At 32.2% G+C, this 22,493-nt stretch overlaps 2 protein-coding genes and 1 long non-coding RNA gene across 9 annotated transcripts in view; all 3 read right to left on the bottom strand.

The window, feature by feature from the left end:
* The window catches only part of LOC123261118 (homeodomain-interacting protein kinase 2-like), a 229,311-nt gene extending 209,883 nt beyond the window's left edge, over positions 1–19,428 (bottom strand). For 2 of the 7 annotated variants that reach the window (XM_044722618.1, XM_044722617.1), the window contains exon 1: positions 18,479–19,426. The gene's annotated coding sequence lies outside the window, so the exon portion shown is untranslated. Of the gene's footprint in view, positions 1–18,478 lie in introns of all 7 variants that reach the window. The other 5 variants (XM_044722616.1, XM_044722613.1, XM_044722614.1 and 2 more) reach the window with 4 other exon arrangements.
* Positions 2,658–5,038, bottom strand: LOC123261120. Its single transcript, XM_044722622.1, has 3 exons — positions 4,823–5,038; positions 3,999–4,583; positions 2,658–3,823 (listed from the first exon to the last, which is right to left on the bottom strand). Exons 1-3 carry the CDS (start codon positions 4,938–4,940, stop codon positions 3,534–3,536), a joined length of 993 nt encoding a protein of 330 aa, XP_044578557.1. The 5' UTR covers positions 4,941–5,038; the 3' UTR covers positions 2,658–3,533.
* Positions 19,429–20,171: 743 nt separating the features above from the next.
* On the bottom strand, positions 20,172–20,833 carry LOC123261123. Its single transcript, XR_006508615.1, has 2 exons — positions 20,342–20,833; positions 20,172–20,216 (listed from the first exon to the last, which is right to left on the bottom strand). It is a non-coding gene; the product is annotated as an uncharacterized LOC123261123 (long non-coding RNA).
* Positions 20,834–22,493: the final 1,660 nt, after the last annotated feature.

Here is a 22,493-nt window from a genome sequence, read left to right as displayed (position 1 = left end):
TATGCTTTAGCATTGGGGTACAGCAGTGTTGCAGGGGTGTTGCGGCGACGATTTGAATAACATCAAGCAGCGTGCAGCTGTGTTGCAGCAGTGTCGCAGCGATGGTTTAGATTAAAATTAAGCAGCGTGCAGCTGTGTTGCGGTTATGCGAGTCGAGAATAAAGATTTCGTGTTGCGGCGATTTTGTCTTCTAAACGGCTGTAGTGCAGCGGTGTTGCGGCAGTGGATAAAAATTTCATTTTTCAAAAATCAATTTTTATTTTTACTCGGGAGATAATTCCAATTATTTACTCATAACTTGTGTAATTGAGTAAGTTATTAAATATCTGCTTTGAATTATTTTTACTAAGTTATGGCATGAAATATGAATATTAAAGTTCTTTATATGATTTTTGTAAGCTGATTAACTAATTTTTAGATTAAATAATGGCAGAATCTAAAAAATGACAACAATGGTAATGACGATGAGATCATAATTGCCCTGGCGGATTCGTGGTCACGGTAAAATGATCGTGAAACGACGGTGAATGTACCGTGAATTCACAGTGTCGACAAATGATCGTTGAATGACCGTCACTTGACTATCGAACGGCCGTCATTTGACAGTGAACGACGAGTATTACTGTGAAAGTTTTTCACTGTTACTTTATGATTTTTATTCTGTATAGTTATCATACTTCACTCTTCGAAAAACCAAATTTTTACTTGACTTCTCCGATTTTTTACCTAAGTAAAAATCGTAGATCATCGATCGATCGTCTGTCATTTGACAGCCATTCGAAAACATATAAATTGTCAAAAAACCGTAACTCGGTGGTAGATGCACAGTAGTCTGTAAGTAAAACGACCGTGAAACGAGCGTATAATGTCGGTAAGTGAGGAATGTTTTACTAGTCAACGATGAAAAAGTGCTGACTATATTTTATTTTTTTTAATTTCATTAAAAATACTCAAAGTGTATAAAAAGATAGGTAAATGAGAAATTTTCAGTAAATAGTCGGGATGAAAAATTTGAAAAAAAAATATTAAATTATTGTAATTTTGTTTATTTCAAAGTAAAATCATAAAAAATTTTCAGATCTTTTTTTATACATCAGTTAATAATTTCACCGTAATTTCGAAATCAAGAATTTCGTAATCATCAAAAATTTGAATCATTTATTACGATTATTATTTTGAAGTCATGGAAAGAATATAACTTTATTTAAGATATTTTTATCTGTACAATGAAAAAAATGACTTGGTTTCGACAACTTATCATGTGACTGAATCAAACGATTCGTGTAGTGTCTTAGATGGCCTAACTGAGTCTCGGGCGCGCGACCAGATGAACCGGGTTCGAGTCCCGGTCTAGACTGTCCGGAGTATTTTTTTTTATTTTATTGTCCGTGACAGTAGCGTAAAATCTCCGTATTTCGACCGTATATTGAGCGTACAGTGTCGGTCATAACATCGTAGATTCACTTGCGTATGCACCGTATATATTCAATAAATTTATAGTAGACATCGTTCACAACGGTATCCGATGCTGACTGACAGATCGCTCGGTAAGAACGAACTTTATACGGTGAAACGACCGTGAAACAACCGTCAATCGACCATGCTTTCACCGTGTCGCCGAAACCGCCAGGGTGATGAATTACAATAATTATATCTAGCAACCTTGCAGTTACAATGTGACTGCCGTGACTTGTGAACTATAAATAAATAAAATTTTGCTTTATTAAATAATGACTTTTGTTAAATTACACTGTGCTTTTTAACTATTGAGGTTTTTAAAAATATAAGCTCATCCCGATGTTACACTCATCAAGAGCTTTCATGTGAGTACCCACATTCATTTTGATATATTTTTCATATATACATATATATTAGGGTGGGTCAAAAAAATCGAATAATTTTTTTTTGACTTTATACTCTGGAAAATAGGTTCGTAGACACCTAAAAAGAATTCTCTCCAAGTATGAGCTCTTAATTATAACGGGAAGGTCCTCCGCTTTGCGGGTTTCTATTTTTTTCGAATAATCAGATAAAAAAATTTATATCTCGCTTCCAACTGCTTGGAAAAATATTCCGTGGCATAGACTTTGTAAGAAATTGAACGCTCTACAAAAAAGGTCTCTTATGATTTTTTCAAAAACCTAACCGATTAAAAGATATTTCTAGTTGAAGTTTGGCTATTTTAAGGAAAATATTCGTTTTTATTATGAATTTTATAAGTCGATGAAAAAAAATTATTTCGGATTGCGGAACTCATGATTTTGTAGGAAATTTACTGCTCTACAAAAATGGTCTCTTATGATTTTTTGATTAAGTGAAGCCGTTACGAGATATTCATCGTCAAACATTAACGAATATCAATATTTCCAGTTTTTGATCAATAATTCGATAAATTTTAATTTAAACTATGAGTTTCAGGAAAATTTACATAAATTTAAGTTTCGATCGATAAAGAAATGTTATAAACAATTTTTTTAATATTGTTTTCAGTCTTGAGCTTGTTTGATTGCATTAAAACAAGAAATTCGAGCATTTTTTTCGACATATAGCCGATGATTAGTTTAATTAGAAGTGAATGACATATTTCTTTGTCAAATTTAATATGAAAAGTATTGAATCAAGTGAGAAACAACCAGTATTTAACTTTTTTATAGATAAATTTTTTATTGAATTATCAATTGCAATATAATTGTCTATATTTTTAACATAACAGTACGCTATTACTATAAATAATTTCTTTTATTACAATTTGGGAATGTTTTTTGATGTTCTTTGACAACTTGCAATAAGTACTGGAATTGTTCTTCATTTTTTGTCAAGCATTGATTATATTCACTGACTAATGCAACAGCTCGCTCTGCTGAATCATTGACAACTTTTAGTTGTTGAAAGTATTCTTTATTTTCGAGATAACTCTCATTAGTAGGCCATAATTCAACATCGACATCAAGAAAGTCATACGGTAGATCGAAGATTTTGAAAAGATTTAATGACTTTTTAGACACAAAGTCACTCAGAGTTCTCTGCGCCAATGAATTTAAATCTTTTTTAGCAATTACAAATCTTTTAGCTTTAGAATCTGTACCTTCACGAGTATTAACAGCTTCAACAATACTTTTTTTTACTTCTAATGGAACGCCATCGTCAAACAGTGATAAAATGGCAAGTTCATCGCTCAAATACCATAAGTGCGAAATCATTTTTTCACACGTAGCTGAAGAAATCAAAGGATTGATATGCTTGTACTCCAATAAATTTTTCATAAACTGCAAGTCATGATAAGCAGCAGTTGTTGCAGAAGTTGATGAAAACCAAGCTTTTAAATACAATGTGACTATAAAAATACAGAAATGACGAAGACCATGCAATTCTTTCTGAGAGAGTTTGAATTCATCTCTGAATAGATACATTTTCAAACTATAAATGGCCTTAGCCATCCATCTAGCATGATGAACAGCACCAGGACGTTTGAAAGAAATCTTTTCTTGAGGCATTTCTCCAAGGAAATTTTTATAATTTAAATCACAGTTAAATCATACCTGTAAAGATTTCGTAATAAAACTAGAGATTTCATCTTTTTTATTCGAAATGATATCAGCAACAACAGCATCTTCAACACCAGATTTATAATTAGTTATATCTATATCATCCCAAAATTTTTTAAACCTTCCAAACATCTGTACATTTGGCCCAAATGACACAGGCCAAAATACTTCAAATGCGCCCCTTAATACGATCTCAAAAATGTGATGACGACATGATAACCAGATCAACTCTCTTCCCAAAATCTTTTCAATTTCCTTACATGTACCGTTGTGAATTCCTGTAGAACAATAATAGATGACTATCGTTAAATTTAGTATTTAAGAAAAATCAATGGTTATATTTCAAATCCAAACGAGTAAACGATTAATACATTTTGATAGTAAAATTCAGTAAGAAATAGAAATTAAACTAGAATGACAACAATAAAATATTTTTTGTAATTGATTGATTACCTGTATTAACAGCCGTAGTGTCAAAACACATCGCCTTGACATACTTAATAATACCCCATTCACTCAATGTTGATAAAATGGCGGATGTTTGATTAACTGCCGTCCCAGAATTCATTTTTGGAACTCCAAGTAATTGTTCAGTACCATACGCAGTTAAAAGAACCGGTAGTCGTTCCACAGATTTGGATTCAATTAGATCATTCAGCATTTTACCATCCCAATGCACTACGTATTTATCGTGTGTTTTAAAATTGTCTTTTAATCCTTGAGCAATGTCTTTTCTTTGAACCATACGAGCTCGTTGGATGGACCTATAGCTGAGCGTTGTATCTTCAATTTTTATACCAACAGCTGATAAAACCGGAGCAATAATGAACATCGCGTTTCTACTGCTGACATTAGCTCTGTCAAGTGCAGAAACGACTTCAGGAGTTAAGACATTTATTTTTGCTCGTTTTGTCGGAATTGGGGGTTCATACTCCAAATCAGATCCAGAATTTGTAGTTCCACTTAATGTATGCGTCGAGAATGATTCTGATTTTCCACTTAAAACAATCCCATGACTGGTAGACGGTTGATTCAAGTCTGTAATAAGAGTTTATTTTTAAATTAAACAGACAAAATTTCCAGTACTTATTCATTATGATGAGAAGCAATTAAACATGAGTACCAGAAACCGTCGAGTCAAATGTCATACGTAGGAATACTGATATTTATAATGCAAGTAAAGTATAAAAATGATATTCTCATTGTTTATAATAAATATAAAGGAAGTTTTACACTCCTACCTGAATTTATAACAATTATTTATCTCAGATACTTACTGCTTTCATCTATTTCCATCATATCTGTAGTTGAGTTTGACGCAGGTACAATATTCGAAAAGAATCTCTTTGTGTGTACAGAATTTTTGATCCAAATACAACTTCCTAATGTTATCATCCACCCCTTTTAGGGAATTTTTACTTACAATGTCGAATAATTGTTCAAGATCAGTCTGAAACTCCTTTTCCTTTACCTTATCACTTTTCTGATTAAAATCTTTTGTAATTTCAACCACTCACTATGAAAACGGAGAATTTTTTTGACTACATTAGAAGCTCCACTCGTAGGGATCTGATTTATTTTCCACAATTCAATAACCTTGTCAGCTGAATTTTTTGCACTTTGTTTGATTGAAAACTTTAAAACTTTAAGTTGATAGAAAAACACTCTCATAACCTCTTTTCACTTTTGGTAACTTACGTTCAGTGAGTTTTTGCACAGGTATACTGATTAAACGTATTTCTTTATTCATTGTAGAATTATTGATAATAAATGAATTTATATGATGAGAAAATGACTTATTTCGAAAAAATTGTTATTATCATGTATACGAAATGATGAGTTTTTGGAGCACTGAAAATGTACTGATAAAAAAGTAGACAACGAAGATAGTTAAGAAAAACAACATAGGTGGCGCTAGCGTTAGAGTACCAACAGAAGAAGTAATGTAATTCAGAACAAAAAGCCTCTCTCACAAAAAAATTTATGTATAATTGGTAGAATAAAATTTGAAAATACATACTAAACAACCGTAATAATATGAAATGCCAATGCAATTGACATTTTAAATTATTACAAATAAAGCTTACAAAAAATATCATTAGAACAAAAACTTCTTAGTGAATTTTTGAACAAATAACTCCTGTAGGAGTGACTTTTATGATAGAAATTTAAATTTATGTAAATTTTCCTGAAACTCATAGTTTAAATTAAAATTTATCGAATTATTGATCAAAAACTGGAAATATTGATATTCGTTAATGTTTGACGATGAATATCTCGTAACGGCTTCACTTAATCAAAAAATCATAAGAGACCATTTTTGTAGAGCAGTAAATTTCCTACAAAATCATGAGTTCCGCAATCCGAAATAATTTTTTTTCATCGACTTATAAAATTCATAATAAAAACGAATATTTTCCTTAAAATAGCCAAACTTCAACTAGAAATATCTTTTAATCGGTTAGGTTTTTGAAAAAATCATAAGAGACCTTTTTTGTAGAGCGTTCAATTTCTTACAAAGTCTATGCCACGGAATATTTTTCCAAGCAGTTGGAAGCGAGATATAAATTTTTTTATCTGATTATTCGAAAAAAATAGAAACCCGCAAAGCGGAGGACCTTCCCGTTATAATTAAGAGCTCATACTTGGAGAGAATTCTTTTTAGGTGTCTACGAACCTATTTTTCAGAGTATAAAGTCAAAAAAAAATTATTCGATTTTTTTGACCCACCCTAATATATATAATATATGGGTTATTCCACCAAATAATAACATTTTTACGGGGCGACCCTCGCGGATTATGTTTAAAATTTATGGAGGTGTTCTCTATAATAAGAAATAAATTCCCTACAAGTTTCAGCCCTTAACATGCAGCGGTTCTGGAGTTATGATTTTTTGAAATTTTGAAAAAAATTTTTTTTTAACTTTTTTATTAATTTTTCTGAAGAAGAAAGCTTTTTTATTAAAATTCACGAAAAATCTTATCTTGTGGGAAAAATGCTCAGCTTTTGAATGAAAATATCCATTTTATTATAAACACATCAGAAGACCCTTTGAAATCCAATTAAAGTGGAAAAATTGATTTCCCCAGGAATTCAAATCTTGTGGTGCCAGTATATGTTTTTAGTAGATTTTATAAAAATCTAACTATTGCAGCCGTCCTCATGGCGCAACTTTTAAAAAATTTAGCCATTTTCTGACTCAGTTTGTCGAGCTGAGTCAGAAAATACTTATAGTTCAAAAGTTTATATATGTATGTATTTATATATATGTCGGAGAATAAAGTACAGCGAAGTATTTTCTGTCAAAGTGATGAGAATATTCTTTAGGATATTTCTATTTTTAGTAATTTTAAGAAATGTACTATTACTTTAATATTTTGTAAAATAAGTTTTAACGAAATTGTTTTATTGCGGTAGGCTTAGGCCTAGGTAGGCACATGGTGGTCAACGTAGTCGGGATCCCAGGACGATAGAGGTATCATAAAATTAATATGGAAAAGAGAAATATGCAGCAGGCAGACTATTTGAGAATAGTTGGGGAAAAGACAGTCTTGATTTGGAATTGAGATTGAACGGACGTCCTGGTGATCGCGAATTCGTTATTTCCTAAGTCTCGGTCTATCGCAAGATATTTATAATTTTGTTAGCATTCTAAGTTAAATTAATCTTGTACGAGTTTACCTACTCATTCTTGATAATTGATCTTATTGTAATTGGGAATATTAATTAATTGTAATAATAAAAATGGGTAAATCACAAAATGCTGAACCTCCAACAAAAGATCCTGCCTCTCCGACATCAGAAGTGGGATCGTCTCCATCTGGTCCAGCACCTGATCAGTGGAGTACATTTTTCGAGTTTATGAAGAATTTTTTACCAAACCCGTCTTCGACAAGGAACAACGTTATTTTACCGCGGTTTAATCCAGAGAGTGCGGGATCGGACCCTGTTGCATGGTGTTCAGCTACGGAATTGTGCCTGTCAGAAAACCCTCTTCAAGGGAGTGGGTTGATATCTGCGCTTAGTAAAGCCTTGGAAGGCTCAGCGGCTCAGTGGCTATCTCAAGCAGCAATTCCGGGTATACAGTGGCCACAGTTAAAAGAACTTTTTGTGTCACGTTTTGGTGGACAAGAAACTGCGACAGCGGTCGTGCTGAAAATCCACCAAGAGTTACCAACCAAGGATGAAAGTGTCGGCGCATTCGGCATTCGACTTCGATCATCGCTGAAGGCCCGCTGGAGGTCTCTAACGGTCGACGAAATTATTAATGCAGTTGTGCTTGCACGATTGACTCACATCGACAATCGGGTGGAGCGCGTAGCATTAACTACCGACATCAAAACAGAAGCCGAATTTTTGAGTGAAATGCGAGGCTTTTCCTACACCCGAAAAAGACCAGCATCAGCTTCAGACTCATCTATATCGGATTCGAAGCGTTTCAAGCCAGTGGTATCAGCAAAGTGCCATTTTTGTGGGGAAATAGGTCACAAGAAGTTTGAGTGTCCTAAACTTAAGAAGAAACACGTAGAGCAAAGCAGTAACTATCGTGGCAGCCAAGGATCACCCTCGTCATCGCGTCCTGTGACGTGTTTCAAGTGCGGAGCAGCTGGTCATATTGCGCCAAACTGTACGGCTTCAGGCAGCGGTCGTAGTGGCCCAGGAAACAACAAGGACAACGGTGGCGTCGAACGTCGTGTAAATCTGTGCACAGTAGCAGCTCCTACGGGTATTCTGAACCATCTTGGTGAGTCGTTTCCATATTGTTTTGATTCGGGAGCGGAATGCTCACTAATAAAAAGAATCGATTGCTCTTAAGTTTTCGGGAAGAAGAGCCAATGAATTAATAATTTTAAAGGGTATCGGAAATGTTGTAGTAAATTGTAATATGCAAATTTTATCTACTGTAGTTATGGATTCGTTTACATTAGAGATTCTTTTTCACGTTGTCTTGGATGAATATTTAAGCGAGAATATTTTGATAGGTCGAGAAATTTTAAGCTTGGGTTTTGAAGTAAATATTTCCCAACACAGTTTTAATATCTGTAAATCTAAAGTTATAAATGAATGTAGTAAAGTTGAAATTATAAATTTTGATAGCGTAGATACTGATGTTGATAAAAACGATAAAATAAGATTAGTTTCAATATTAAAAGAATATGAAAGCTCTTTTATCACGGGCTTTCCTCGTACTCACGTTAACAGTGGTGAACTTGAAATACGTTTAATTGATCCGAGCATTACGGTACAAAGAAGACCATATAGACTTAGTGTGGAAGAGAGACAAATAGTTAGAAAAAGAATTAATGAATTGCTTGAAGCGAATGTTATTCGCCCTAGTAATTCACCGTTTGCTAGCCCTATTTTACTAGTTAAAAAAAAGATGGATCAGACCGCTTATGCGTTGATTATCGTGAATTAAATAAAAACACAATAGCAGATAAATTTCCTTTGCCACTTATTTTAGATCAAATACCGAGACTTAGAAAAGCTAAATTTTATATCAGTTTAGATATGGCCAGCGGTTTCCATCAGATTCCCATACATCCAGAATCTATAGAACGTACGGCATTTGTCACTCCTGATGGCCAATTTGAATTTTTAACAATGCCATTTGGGCTTAAAAATGCTCCTTCTGTTTTTCAAAGAGCAATTTTAAAAGCATTAGGTGAGCTCGCGTACACTTTCGTTGTAGTTTACCTAGACGATGTATTAGTAATTGCGGATACAATAGAGGAAGCGTTTGAAAGACTTCGAATGGTATTAAAAATTCTCATAGATGCGGGATTCTCATTTAATTTTTCAAAATGTTCTTTTCTTAAAACATCTGTTTTATATCTTGGGTATGAAATTAAAGACGGAGAAGTTCGTCCAAACCCTCGTAAAATAAATTCTTTAACAATGTTACCCGCTCCTCGGACTGTTACTCAGCTTAGACAGTTTATTGGCCTTGCGTCTTACTTTCGACGATTTGTCCCTAAATTTTCACAAATTATGAAACCATTATATGCACTCACCTCAGGTAAAAATATATTGAGTGGACTGAGGCACATGAAAATGCTCGACAAGAAGTAATTCATATTTTAACCAATGAACCCGTCTTAATAATTTTTGACCCGGATTATCCCATAGAATTGCATACCGATGCTAGTTCCGATGGGTACGGAGCAATACTCATGCATAAAGTAGACGGTAAAGATAAAGTTATTGAATATTTTAGTAAAAGAACAAGCCCAGCCGAGTCCAGGTATCATTCTTACGAATTGGAAACTATGGCTGTTGTCAAATCAATAAAACACTTTCGGCATTACTTGCATGGACGGCAGTTTACTGTTGTGACGGATTGCAACTCTTTAAAGTCCTCCCAAAATAAGATTGACCTTAACGATAGAGTACATAGATGGTGGGCTTATTTACAGGCTTTTCAATTCGATATAGTTTATAGAGAAGGCAAACGCATGGCTCATGCGGATTTCTTCTCTCGAAATCCTCTGCCTGATTTGTCAAAACAAGTTAATAAAATTGAAGAGAAACGTGTAAAACTCGCGGAAATATCAGTTGATTGGCTCCTTGCCGAACAACGGCGTGATTCGGAAATTTCGGAAATAGTCACCAAATTACAAAATGGTGAGCTATCGGAAGACCTTTCAAAATCTTACGAAATTAAAGCCGGTACGCTTTATCGAAAAGTACAAAGAAAAGGTGAAACCTTCTGTTTGCCGATTGTACCTAGAGCTTTTCGGTGGTCCGTTATTAACCACGTACATGAGTCTGTGATGCACTTAGGTTGGGATAAAACACTTGATAAGGTCTATGAGTATTACTGGTTTGAGGGTATGTCCAAGTATGTACGTAAATTTGTTGAAAATTGTATTACTTGTAAGCTCTCTAAAACTCACTCAGGTAAAATTCAAGCTGAATTACATCGCATTCCTAAGACCCGCATACCTTGGCATACTGTGCATATAGATATTACAGGTAAATTGAGTGGTAAGAATAATACCAAAGAATATGTTATTGTTATTGTAGACGGCTTTACCAAATACGTTTATCTATATCATACTCGCAAAATTGACTGTAATAGTGTTATTAAAGCCTTAAAGGCTGCAATATTTGTATTTGGGGTCCCCGCTCGAGTGATTGCCGATCAAGGTAGATGTTTTACGGGGAAAGACTTTAAAAACTTTTGTAAATCCTTGAATATTATTTTACATTTAATAGCTACAGGTACCAGTAGGGCAAATGGTCAGGTAGAACGAGTAATGAGTACGTTGAAAAATATGTTCACTGCTGTTGAGTCTAATAATCGCCCATGGCAAGAGGCCATCGGTGAAGTTCAGTTAGCTTTAAATTCAACCGTGAATCGTATTACTAAGTCTAGTGCGCTAGAATTATTAATTGGTAAAAAGGCAAGACCTTATGGATTGTTAATAGATGACAACGAAGAAGAAATTAATATCTCTAATGTAAGACAACGAGCGATTGATAGTATAGAAGAGAATGCAACGTATGAGAAAATTAGATTCAATAAAAATAAAGCTAAAGTCAATAGATTTAAGATAGGAGATCATGTTTTGATTGAAAATGAAGAACGTAATCAGACGAAGCTTGATAGAAAATTCAGAGGTCCATTTGTAGTAACAGAATTACTTGATAATGATAGGTACAAACTAAAATCATTGAATAATAATAGAAGTTTTAAGTATAGTCATGATAAGTTGAGGGAAATGCCTGAGAATTATGTTCCTATTGAGTTGGATGTCTGCTCGGACAATGAAAGTTGTGCCGAAAAGACTGCTGGTGATAGTTCTGAAACAGGGACTACAGTTGAAGTAGAGACCACCAATGACACGGAGCACTGATGGCTGCAGGTCGAGGCCTGAGTTATTTTGTATTTTCGCACATGCATCAGTGTGTAGTCGCAACTGCAAACTAAATTAGTGGCTAATGTTAGTTTGATCAGGGCGCGATGGGCAGCTGATGATGTGGCGGGCAGGTAGTTGTGGCAACTACAGAATGTGTTTGGTACTGTATGTGGCATACAGGGTAGCCTAGAGATAGTGCGAATGTCTATTGGTGGTGCTCAATGAAGTATTTAATTATTAAACGATAAGGAATAACGATTTATGGCTTTTCTATCTCTTGCATACTATGCGATAACTTTCTTGTATAATAAATAATTAGTAGATTTCTGTTATTGGGGAGGACTTCTGAATCTTTCTATGGATGTTACCTATTGTAAAATGTTTTACTATAAGAGAAGTCAATTGAGACCAAAAATTAATACCAATGTAACTGAATATTTTAGATGCACCCGAGGACGTGTGATTGTCAGAATGGCCGTGTCGGAGAATAAAGTACAGCGAAGTATTTTCTGTCAAAGTGATGAGAATATTCTTTAGGATATTTCTATTTTTAGTAATTTTAAGAAATGTACTATTACTTTAATATTTTGTAAAATAAGTTTTAACGAAATTGTTTTATTGCGGTAGGCTTAGGCCTAGGTAGGCACATGGTGGTCAACGTAGTCGGGATCCCAGGACGATAGAGGTATCATAAAATTAATATGGAAAAGAGAAATATGCAGCAGGCAGACTATTTGAGAATAGTTGGGGAAAAGACAGTCTTGATTTGGAATTGAGATTGAACGGACGTCCTGGTGATCGCGAATTCGTTATTTCCTAAGTCTCGGTCTATCGCAAGATATTTATAATTTTGTTAGCATTCTAAGTTAAATTAATCTTGTACGAGTTTACCTACTCATTCTTGATAATTGATCTTATTGTAATTGGGAATATTAATTAATTGTAATAATAAAATGGGTAAATCACAAAATGCTGAACCTCTAACAAAAGATCCTGCCTCTCCGACATATATATATATATATATATATATATATATATATATATATATATATATATATATATATACATACATATATACGATATAACGCGGCTTGTCAGCACGATAGCGTTTTCAATTTATAACCGATTCTTCTCAAACTCAACATGCTTTATCTATCGATCAAGACCAAGGTTAAGTTGAATATCGTAAAATTGCTGTTTTACTACTGCAACTTGGTATAATTACTGAACTAGACAAGATATTAAAATTCGGTAAAATACATCGTAAAGGTCTTTTAATAAGCTTCAATTTTCACTACTCAGAAGTGGTAATAGCCTCAATATTACTCCTTTTAGAGTTCGTTTAATGAAACAGTTTTACTGTTGCAGCCGTTTTAGAATTATTGTCTGCATCATAGCTTAATCATGATGTAAATTCAATAGTTACGATATTGACCAGTCTTTCGTGTAATGTTTTTGGGTAGGTCGTCAGTAAATCCCGTGAAAAAATTTTCTGATCAGACTATATCAGGCCTGATATAAACCGTCCATATCAGGCCTGATATGGAAATTGGCCATATCAGACTATATATAGTTTGATATAAGTATATCAGACTATATGTACCCGCCCGGGAAAAAAAATTCATATATAATTATATAACATAATTATATATGAAAAGTGGCCCTATATAATTATGTATGATTATATAAAATTAGGTATAATTATTTCCATAAGAAAAAAAAAAGTCGGCGTGAGTGGAAATCGAACCGTGGACCTGACGCTTGAAAGACTAATTCACTACTTATTTACCTAAGAGACTTACTTGAAGATTAGAGTTTGTTAAAGCTACAAGTAATGCAAATCGTATACATGATCGATTCGTGGTGAACAAAATTTTTTATCTAATTTATTAATTATTAATTATCAATATCTATACATAATAATGGTATCTATATGTAGATTTGTAAAATTATCTATGTATACATGAAATCGCAAAAATAACTCTACGAAATTGTTAAGGTACTTCGTTGCTTTAGAATTTATAATTTCTTTTAATTTAAAAAAATAATCGAAGTAAAATCAGAATTAAAAGCTCAAATTTTAATGGAATTATTTGTTTAGTATATGGAACTATATATCGCTGGAGGGCTTGGCTAACAATTTTTGAACTTGACAAAACTAATAATTTTTGTGAAATTAAATTTTTTTTTTAAGTTCCTATTATTTCATCCGCAACATACTACATATTAAAAGATTGTTAATCATTGGAGTAACAAACTCTTAGAGAGAAAAAGAAAATATGTTTTATAGTAATTACAAAATACCCACTGGAGTAAAAAAAATCATTTAGAATTATATATGACTCCTATATAATTATATATGAATTATATATACATCTATATAATTCTATATTAATTATATATACCTTTATATAATTATATATGAATCACATATAATTCTATATAGTTTTTTTTACTCGGGTATGCCTTTATATGAGTATATCAGACTACTTATGTACTGATAAGGGTATAAGGATATCTGACTGTAAGAATCCATATCAAGTTATATTAACCCTGATCAAAGATTTTTTTTAAAGTTTATCAAAGTATCTATAACTTTATAGGTTATATCAGGCCATATCAGGACCTATTAAGAAATAATGCAAAATGATATATGAGCATATCAAGCTATATCAAGTCTGATATAGACTTATCAAATTGATAAGGCTTGATCAGGCCTGACATGGCCAATTTTCATATCAGGCCATATCAGGACATATCAAAAATTAAATATGGACATATCAAATCATATCAAGTCAGATATGAATATATCAAAAATTTTTATATGGACTTATCAGCTCATATCAAGCCTGATCAGGATATTTTTTCACGGGATATGTCACAAATTAGTTCTAAATATTGTTTTCTTCAATTAAAATTTTGTCCGGTTTTAAAATTCTGATTAACTTGGAAACTGTTGTTCCTAAGCGATTACTTAAAATTTGGACATTTATAATTCAAATCTTATAATCTTTGCAATTGTTTGATAAATATTTGAGAAACTTTTTCTTCACAAGATAATTTTTTTTCCAAAATTTGTTCTAAATAGTTTTAAACTTATTATTGAATTTTATTTTTAATTCACAAACTAAGTTATACGTTATTAGTATTTATATTATTTTATTAAAAATCGATTTTCTTTATTTGAAAAATCTACTTCCATTTCGGCTGCCGAATGGCCTTTTTTATTTTCCATTTGTAATGAAGCTCTAGCAGCATGTCGTTTTACTGGACCTACAAGCCCATCGCATGGTCATTTGCCATGGGCAGTCGCAAAAAAATGCCACTCAACGATGATTCTAAAGTCAGCATGATATTAACATAAATTAGTAAATGTTTTTTTATTTTTAAATTGCTGAGGTGCTCCATCTGAGAAGTAAAAAATCCTTTCAATAACAGTAAATTTTTCTCTTAAAAAAGAAATCAATTGTTCTTGAAATAAATAAATCAAAACTGTGTCATGTTTAAGGCAATCTGAGATACCAACTAAGCCTAAATGCTTAATAGTATCATTTTCGTTTTAGTAAACCACCATTTGAAATATAGTAGCTTGGTCATTATTCCAATGATAGCCTTGAGCAGCTTCCTGCACAACAAACGTAATTTTCTACCAAGTTAAAAACTACCGCTAATTCACCACTCTTCAAATTTAATTTCGCATAAAGGAAAACCCGACTTTGTATTTTTACTATAAAGTCATGTTTTAAAAGTTTCTCAAGGTGCGTCGCTAAGGTATCAATAAAGTCATCGGAATCCGAGATAACGTTTACAATGGTACATCGATCGGTTGATGTCCACATTTTAAATTCGATTTCATTTACATCAAATTCTTTAAACGATGGATGAAAGTAATTAATGATTTCTTCATTGTTTGGACATCTATTACAACTTCTGAAGAAGCACGATTCCGTTGGATTATTACAAATCAATTTATTCAATAAATTTTTATAGATTGATTAAGTTTCCATAATCCAATCAGTATTTCTCGAAAATTTTGGAAAATTACATCCTAAATAAGAAAATGGAATCGTAGTTGTGAGCGCCATCTGCATTGTATAAACTCAATTTTTTAACGAGCAGTTTGAAAGTTTAAATATTTAACAGAAAATTATGTTACTATCCCGAATAATCGTATAACGCTTAGCCGATATAACGTTTAATTTAATTGTGATTGAACAAAAAATATGCACATCGTGAAAACCATATATTTTGGGTAAAAAACTCTGATCTTTCAGAAAAAAAAGTCAAATTGGATGTACCTTGCACCGCACACCGGGAAAAATCAATTTTTCCACTTTAATTGGATTTCAAAGGGTCTTCTGATGTGTTTATGATAAAATGGATATTTTCATTCAAAAGCTGAGAATTTTTCCGACAAGATAAGATTTTTCGTGGATTTTAATAAAAAAGTTTTCCTCATCAGAAAAATTAATAAAAAAGTTAAAAAAAATTTTTTTTCAAAATTTCAAAAAATCATAACTCCAGAACCGCTGCATATTAAGGGCTGAAACTTGTAGGGAATTCATTTCTTATTATAGAGAACACCTCCATAAATTTTAAACATAATTCACGAGGGTCGCCCCGTAAAAATGTTCTTATTTGGTGGGTAATATATATATGGGTAAATGACCCATATATAAATATATGAAAAATTGATGTGGGTACTTAAATGAAAGGTCTTGATGAGTGTAACATCAAGATGAGCTTATATCTTTAACAACGTCAATAGTTCACAAGATACATGCTTACCTGTGTACTCTGGTACATATTTTTTTTGAAAGTTTTTAAATTTTCCAGCTGGAATCTCCAGTGGTTCCGAAAGTCAAAAGTACTCAAAACGATTAAGATAGAGTGTGAGGGTGACTCTAGACAAGCTTGAATTTTTTTTTGCGGATTAAAAGTGTACTCAGAATTTTTTTGGATGTTTTCAAATTTTCCAGCTGGAATTTTTAGCAGTTCCGATAATTGTAAGTGGTACAATTGATGAGAATGTGGAAGGAGAATGACTTTAGGCGAACTATAGAGGCATCGCTTTGATGAATACTGCATAAAAAATTTACGAGATGATACTAAACAAGAGATTAAAATAAGACATAGAGAAGAAAAAAATTCTACCGGATACACAAGCGGGATTAAGAAAAGGGCATGAGACAATAGACAATATCTACATCCTGAGACATGCAATTGAAAAGGGACTGGCTAAAGAGAAGGGAAAGCTCTTTACCATTTTCGTGGACCTAAAAGTTGCTATTGACAGCGTGTATAGGGAGGTTTTATGGGAAACTATGGAGAGAAGAGGTGTGAGACAAGGAATTTTTGACCAAGAAGCGCGTGAGGTAAGGATGGTGACCTTTCTATGAACTCCGCCGTCCACCTTACGGCATAAAACAGATCTAGAGCATCAGAGAAAGATTATTTAAGAAAAATTTTGTAAGGAGAATGAAGATGTTCGACTGTCTGGTGGTGAGCGTAATGGCATACGGTGCAGAGTTGTGGGGATGGTAAGAAGTAGAGGAGATGGAAAGAATTCAGAGGAAGTACCTGAAGTGGACGCTGGGTTTAGAAAGAAGCACACCAAACTGTATGTTGTTAGAAGAAACTAAGCGGAATAAGTTAAGATTAAAATTTGCAAAGCTGACTGCAGATTACAAAAGCAAAGTAATGAAGAAAGGAGGAATCGTGACGGAATACCTTGATGGTATACCTTGATGGAACACGGAAAAAAGAAAACTCGAAAAATTACAGTATATAATGCAACGTGGCGCTTCGTGATGAAAACTGGAAAAATTACAGTTTCAGATTGTAATTATTACAGATTTTATAAGAATTACATTGTAAAATGTAATATTTACATTGCAAGCTCTGAATATTAAATTAAAAAATTGAATTTAGAAAAATGTTATTTCAAACTGTAATTTTTCTAGTTTTGATTACGACGGGACCGATTTTACATTTTATACTTTAAATTTTCGAGTTTTCTTTTTTCCGTGAAGTAAAGGAAAAGGAAGCAAGAGAAGTCTAGATATTAGAAAAAGCTTTTTAAATGAATGCGGCTTGAGATAGGATGCGGTAGAAATCATAAGAAACGAAAGAAGATCAATCGGTGCTGAGTTGAAGTCGCGAGGGATGGTTATTCAAATACAACATTAATGGAATAGGATAGAAAAACGAAAGTACAACAGGAGATACAAAGAAATGTAAACAGAAGAGCTACCAGCACATCTGGAATGGACAACGGAAGGGGACTATGTTGCAGTTGCAAGAGCAAGATGTGTTACACTAGAAGGTATTAACAAAGCTTGGGCAGGGGAAAAGGAAAAACGATGTTGGCTCTCTGATAAAGAGCAAGACTCGCTTGAACATTAGAAAGAGAGAGAGATATGAAAAAGTGCAAAAAACTGATCTACAAATAAAAGAAATCCTGAGTAGCGAAGAAAATATTGAAGCAAGCAAGTGGCTAAAAGAAATAACGAAATAGTGACCGTTTTAAAGAATTACAAGTGTCTGCAAAGCAGTGGTGGGAATTTTCGGGAGAAGTGCAAAAACCAAGAACTGCCCTGAGAGCTCTATGTGATATTACTTTATATATTATTGAATTGAATTTAAACTTAAATTAAATTTTAGATTTATAATATGATGGCACTATCTTAGATTATAATGATATAAATATAATAATATAACGATAATAATTTAGATATAAGAAAAATTAATGTACAGAAATGTATATGTGATGTACTTAAGCCCTATTTCTAGGCCCAAGTGGCTGAAATAAATAAATAAATGAATAAATAATAATAATAATAATAATAATAATAATAATATGAACTAAATCTAATGGTATATCGAGATTATTAATATATGCTGTATGTTAGATTATATTCAGAATTGGAAAAATAACCCATAAGATCTCATAAAAATTACATTAGATGCATAAATTCCGAAGGATTTTTATTATTCATTTCATTGAAATGCATTATCTCATTATTCTAATGTCAATGTAAATTAATAAGATAAAAAAAATAGCAACTTACCTTTCACCCTTTAACCAGTCACACTCTCCTTTTCGTTTCTTTGCACGCGATACACACACACATCCACATACAAACGCACATTCACACACACACACACACACACACACACACACACACACACACTATTGTTTTTCTTTCTTCGATAATCAACTCAATATCGTCTTTGACATTTTGGTGTATTATCCAAGATTTCTTGCGAAACATAAAATAACTGCAGTTTTTCTGATTGCAACTTTAATTTCAGAAATTTTCAGCCATTTTGAACGACTAAAATATCGTTGCTTTCATTAAAAAAAAAAAAAAAAAAAAAAAAAAACATTTATGGAACTATGTCCAGAAATAATAACAATATGGTTTTGCAAAAAAGTACACATTGAAAATAATGAACTTCGAACTTTAAGAATCAACAAAAAAGAAATGAAACCCTGATCAAATTAACATTCTTTCGTAATTTTTCTTAATGTCAACACCACACGTTTTTCACTTTATTTTGAGAATTATATTCATTTTTTTTAATACTTTATAGTGTGATCATTATATTATTACCATAAAACACGAATCGAATGTGCAATAAGGGTAAATATAATAATTTACCCCGCATGAAACGTCAAGCTTTCATTTCAGTGTTATATATATCACCTACATCTATAATATGTCAAAACAATTGATTGTAATTATAAGCTCAATCAGATTTACCCGATCATTGTACGTATATAAGAAAACCACCTCTATGTTAACGTCACATTAAACCCAAATAATATGTAATTAAGTGCATACAACTTCGAAAAACCTCGAGATAAAATCTTGTCACTATTGTAACTATTCTCCGAAAAATAGTCGACTACAATTATAAGCTTGGGATAACGTCAAACAAATCCCTTGCACAATAGGAACGAACGGAAATGAACCAAACTGCCATATACTTTGAGCAAAACCATGATCACGAAAGTTGAATTGAAAATCACAAAATCACGGATATTCGAACTTGAACTATATAATTCGAGTATCGGGACGGGGACACTTTTGCCAACACTATGCCAACACTATGGCGGCGGTTAAAAATTTTATGTTGGTGTTATGTCGTAATAACTATAATGCTTTGGGTTGCATCTGGCAGGTGACACTACTTGTCAGATAAACCATGATTTAAATGTGTTAATTAGTTACATTTATAATTTAAATTTATATTTATATTTTAAATAGATTCAGAATTCCTGGTTGATTTAATATTTGATTTAATTGCTGAGTTTGGTCGTTGAGTGCACACGTGTCTTTGAAAGAGAAACTTTAATGTCAAGAAAATAATACAAAGGAATATTGTATTAGGTTCTGAAAAACCATAAAATCTTTGAGTAAACACAGAACGTGTCCTTGCCACATGACAACTTCAAGCCCTTAAAAGAAAAGCCATAAAAGACACGTGTGGAAACTCAACGGTCTCTTGTTCTCTAAAAAAACAAGGCACTACAACTGAATTTAACAACAAAATAAATAAATAATAATTTATTTATCCACTTTATTTTAAGTAACTAAATAACATAAATAAATGAGTATTTAGACGCTACAACATGTGTATGTATGTATGGATTTAATGTCACAATGGTTTTAGACAAATTTAATTACATATTGGAATAATTGAATAGTAAATGGTATTAAATTGAATTTAGAAATAATTAGCAAATATTAAAGTAAATTCCGCATCTGATATAATTTATTGAGCAGATAATACCTTAAAAGCCTTTTAAAATTATAACACGTTAATTGATTCTAATGAATATATGTTAATTAAATAATAATAAATAATAGATAAGGATAATCATTGTTAACAACGATCTGATATTATATTATTATTACTGTCTGTACCTCGACCAGGTTTTCTGCGGTTTCCCTAGGTCGCTGTGCTGAATTTAAAGCCAGGTAAATACAGGTACATGAATATGTAAGCCGGCCGCAGCCACAAATAATAAGTGTTATATATAAATAAGTTTATATAAGTACATGTAAGATAGTATATTACGCACTATGTATAAGGGTAGTTCTAGCAATAGTATAGGTGTATACGTGTAACCATAGTGGGGGAACGTGAAGCTGAGCAGTCAGAGTTGAGACTTTGTGACTTCACTTCTCCCCGAGAGCTGTAACTATTCACTCCATCTCTCCGATTTCTAAATAAACATCAACATTAAGTTCAATTGAACTCTTATCATTTAAAATCATACCTTGCCACACAATCTCAATCAGTCATTTTTAAGTATATTTCAAATTAAATTATAAAATAAAATCCCGCGTGACAATAAACAACCCACTTGTCCACGAGGTGTCATCATCGGCGAATCTAGTAACCTCGCAGGACATAACATTGGCTATGCTAGCTATGCAGTGAAGGCGCGCAAATAATTCGAATGGAGAGTTATACGCAGCCACAGAAATGTAAAATGCTGCCATCATGTCGAATGTCGAATAGAATAATAAAAAAGATAGACGTGAAATGTAAGATTTAGTTAATAGGTGTCAGTGACACCCTAAAATTGCCTAAAATATGTGATCAGAGCGATCATTCTGGGAAAATAGATTATTAGGGGATATGTTTCTAATGGTTGGAGAGTGATAGAAAAAAAATTAAAGAGAAATAAAAATAAAAAATTTCTCTCTAGAAAACAGAAATCAGTAATTAGGGCGTCATAATAAACTAATTAAAAATAAAAGAATAAAATAAGGTAAAAGTCCCTATTATGAGACGATGTCCCCATTTATGATACACTACATAAAAATACTATTTTATAAAAACAAACACACCGCTAGCATACCAAAAATATAATAAATATTTCAATTCACATATTTCAAAAGCAATTTTTGACTTTTGCTCTTAATTAATTCCATACTGTTTTTAAAAAATATTTATTAAAGTGCGAGGTTTGTTATCTGTGCTCAAAGCCGCGACCGAGAATAGTAAAACGGCAAAGGCTACCTAGTTTCTTATATTAGTTTAATTTCATTCTCTTCTACTTTTATGTTAAATTGTATATCAATTGAAAGCTGATGAGTCATAGACTTTATTTCTATACATATTTATGCGTTTTTTTTATTACAATATTTTAAATCTGAGTGTCTCACAATACCTACACTTATAAACGTGAATGCCCCGGTTTATGAGACACTTTACTAGGTGTACCATGTAACACGGACATGTGTATTTCGGCTTGTCCCGATTAAGTGAGACAGTGGACATTTATAAGATTTTATATTGTTAATATGTTATATTAATTATAAAAATAGTGCAATTATATGTCATAAAATATTGGCTGTTATTAAAACCTCAAATATTTTTCTAAAATTAAATTTTTCTAAAATTATAATTCACACTACTAATATCAATTTGAAAAACTGTGGGTAATCAAAGTATTCGAATGATGCACACTAAGTACATTAAATTTTTTTCCTTAATATTTACTGTCTTTGGCGCTTTTTTAATCTAAAAAATTTTTTGTACTTGGTTTTTTTTTTTAATTTAATAGTTTTTTGTAAAAATCAAATCATTATAGTTTGTAACAATAGTTGAACGTGTACTCGGCGCGACGGTTTACAGTGAAACTGTTTTTTGTAGGATATCTCTTTTTTTTGTCAAGAATATATTAAGTGACATAATCACATATTTTATCAAAATTTTTAAATTCCAAATATGTACCCCTTAAATAATTCAGGTAATTTTTTATTCATGAATTTTTGTAATAATTTAGTAACAAACGAAATTATTACAATACTTTTACTTTGAATGACTAGCGTAACTGACCAATGTGATATCTTTGTATTGTTTTTTAATTTTTTAATAGCTTCTATTGATAATATAATTTGTATCGTAAGGTAAAGTACTCAGTACTTGAACACTCATAAAAATAGGACTAGTACTTGAACAGACTTTTAGAATTGTTGAAATACAAAATCCGTATATTTATCATAAATAATATGCGCATGTTATAATTATTCAATGATACAATAATTCATTTCTGTAAGTTTT

This window comes from Cotesia glomerata, linkage group LG3 (assembly GCF_020080835.1).
Source record: "Cotesia glomerata isolate CgM1 linkage group LG3, MPM_Cglom_v2.3, whole genome shotgun sequence".
Lineage (NCBI taxonomy): Eukaryota > Metazoa > Arthropoda > Insecta > Hymenoptera > Braconidae > Cotesia > Cotesia glomerata.
This window is presented reverse-complemented; position numbering and strand designations above follow the sequence as displayed.

What these genes read in the sequence shown, in the direction of transcription:
- LOC123261120 (XM_044722622.1), bottom strand. Translation starts at nt 4,940, where the DNA reads ATGATAACATTAGGAAGTTGTATTTGGATCAAAAATTCTGTACACACA. An exon ending in GATGGAAATAGATGAAAGCA is followed by an intron (nt 4,584 to 4,822) that starts GTAAGTATCTGA and finishes CTCTTATTACAG; the next exon opens with ACTTGAATCAACCGTCTACC. An exon ending in CACTACGGCTGTTAATACAG is followed by an intron (nt 3,824 to 3,998) that starts GTAATCAATCAA and finishes ATTGTTCTACAG; the next exon opens with GAATTCACAACGGTACATGT.